The 2,512-nt window shown below is 42.3% G+C and overlaps 1 protein-coding gene across 1 annotated transcript; it reads left to right on the top strand.

Annotated features, from left to right (window-relative positions):
* The first annotated feature begins 255 nt into the window (after positions 1-255).
* Positions 256-2,272, top strand: LOC128622227 (neurexin-2-like). Its single transcript, XM_053648555.1, has one exon. The coding sequence runs from the start codon at positions 1,382-1,384 to the stop codon at positions 2,114-2,116; it is 735 nt and encodes a 244-aa protein (XP_053504530.1). The 5' UTR covers positions 256-1,381; the 3' UTR covers positions 2,117-2,272.
* The last annotated feature ends 240 nt before the right edge of the window (positions 2,273-2,512 follow it).

The following is a 2,512-nucleotide window of genomic DNA, read 5'->3' as shown; positions in this document are numbered from 1 at the left end:
CCAGAAGGTTAAGATGTTATGGGGTTGAGAAATCAATGGCACCTTGACTCATGAGCAAAGTGTAGAAACTAGAAGTGTGCGTATCTCAGTGTTCAGTACTCACTGAACTGAACTGCTCTCATGGTTAACAGTTTCTCTATAATATAAATATAAATCAATATAAATATTGATAACTAATCGATATTGAATCAAATCGAAATAGAATCGTATAAATAAGAATTGAATCGAATCGCCAAATTGGTTGCAATACTCATCCCTACTCGCTTCACAGCTGCTCACGAATACCTTTGTCTGTGCACAGTTCATGGAACCTTGTGCTTATTTTTTTTCTTTGCACTAACTTTGCATACTTACTGATACTGAGCCGGGAGAAACTGTTTAAACTCCATATGATTCTTTATCAGGTTACTTGTATTGTAGGAAGGTGTCATAGTTCCTCCTACGCAGCACAGTGTGCAGTCTGCTTTGCTTTGTTTGCCATCATTAATTGTGAGGTGCACCTGGATCGCTGTCGTTTTGTGTCATCTGTTCATAGGTATGACAACGTACAATAGTTATGTCACACAGTATCACCTGGTATCAGATGTTGGTATCAGAGCATTTTTGTTATTAATATGGAAATGAGTAAATAAGCACAGAATGCATCCTTCCTGTGAGCAGTTACACTGCTGTGTGAAACATAGTATTAAACATTGATATTTTCTTTTCTGTTCTTCTAATAGTATGGACTGGCATAGCTATTTTGCTATCCGTTTGATCAAACTTATAATATAGTTAATGAAAGGGCTCGTGGCAGGAATACAAATAATATTTTTTGATCTATTATAACTGGGTTTTTATGTATGCTTTGCTGGCTTTTCAGTGTTTATTCATCGATACTAATGAGGATTTAACATGTTATTTGCTTGTTTTTTTCTTTTTTTACAGGCCTGGGCAACAGAGGATTGTGGGAATGGCATCTATCCCCGCTGTGGTGTGTCTTTGATCAGTGGAACACTGGAAGAGTGAGTGGAAGACATGTGTTCCAACTGCAAACAAACCAACAACGAATGAAACCCAAAAATTCATTCTTTGTTTACCTAAACGTGTGGTGTTGCAAATTTAACATGTGGAATCAAGTAACATTTTGAGTCAGTCTTGGATTTTGAAGGACTTTTCATAAATGTATCCTTCCATGGAAATACTCAGAGAAAAATCAGGATGGAGAATCGAGTCAAAAGAAACTGTTAGATACTAGGGAGTTTTAGAATCCGAGGCCATCTATTTGCACAGTGCTATTTTCGAACAGGCCAAATACATTAACACGCCACGCTGGGAATAAATTTATCCTCTGCTGTGGAGAAACGGAACATTAGAAAAGCAGGATTAGGAGCGTGCTTGAATGATGATGGCAAGAAAGTGGAGGTATAGTGGGCGGCGACTGTGGATCTCGGCGCTGCTGTTGCTGCTGGCGGCTTCGTCACTAGCACTGGAGTTTGACGGCCTGCCAGGCCAGTGGGCTCGTTATGGACGTTGGGAGGCTGGCGCTATGGGTGAATTGAGCTTTGCAATGAAGACCAACGTGAGTGAATCCGTGCTTCTTTACATGGACGACGGTGGCAACTGCGACTTCCTGGAACTGCTGATCAGTGATGGTCGCCTGCTGCTGCGTTTCGCCCTGCACTGCGGCGAGCCCGCTACGCTCCACATGGAGACACGTGTCAGCAACCAGCGCTGGCACCGGGTGCAGCTGGTGCGCAATTACCGCCACACCACGCTGATGGTGGACGGTGAGGCCAAAGTGGCTGAGGTCAAATCCAAGCGTAAAGAGATGGTCGTGGCAAGTGACCTTTTTGTGGGTGGAATTCCTCCCGATGTACGCCTTTCCGCTCTTACCTCCAGCACCGTCAAGTACGAGCCTCCATTCCGGGGCCTGATCGCCAACCTAAAGCTAGGAGAAACTGCTCCTGTCCTTCTGGACAGCCAGGGAGTGAAGATTGATCTGGAGTACCTTTGCACCAAACAGAACCCCTGTAGCAATGGAGGACACTGCTCCGTCTACCAGAGTGATATCCTGTGTGACTGCACCAACACCGGCTACAAGGGAAAGTACTGCACTGAAGGTAAGCCTGGATAGAAGCAGGAATACGCATGAATATTCATTTCCATTGTACAATGAAGGCTAACTGTTTGGTCCTCTACAGATTTAGGAGTTTCTTGAATCCTTTATTTTACCAGGATAGTCCCATTGAGATATAAAATCTCTTCTTCCAGGGAGTCCTGGCCAAAATGGTGGCACAAATAGTTTCACCTAAAACAAAACAATTTAACAAGTACATAAAATGCAACACATTAAACAAATAATGCATCAATAAAATTATATCCAACACTTGTATGACCGTAGCTCAAAGATTAATTAAAACAAGTACATGTTTCCTTCAAGTTGGTCTCTAAAAGATTTTTTAAGAAATTTAAAGACAGGAGTGTTTTCAGTATTATAATACTCTTCAGCTCATTCCATAACCAGGGAGCA

The sequence above is a fragment of the Ictalurus furcatus genome, chromosome 18 (assembly GCF_023375685.1).
Source record: "Ictalurus furcatus strain D&B chromosome 18, Billie_1.0, whole genome shotgun sequence".
Classification (NCBI taxonomy): domain Eukaryota; kingdom Metazoa; phylum Chordata; class Actinopteri; order Siluriformes; family Ictaluridae; genus Ictalurus; species Ictalurus furcatus.
Note: the sequence above shows the minus strand (reverse complement) of the source record. Positions and strands in the feature narration are given on the sequence as shown.

Excerpts from the sequence above, each read along its gene's own strand:
- LOC128622227 (XM_053648555.1), top strand. The coding sequence starts at position 1,382 with ATGATGATGGCAAGAAAGTGGAGGTATAGTGGGCGGCGACTGTGGATC.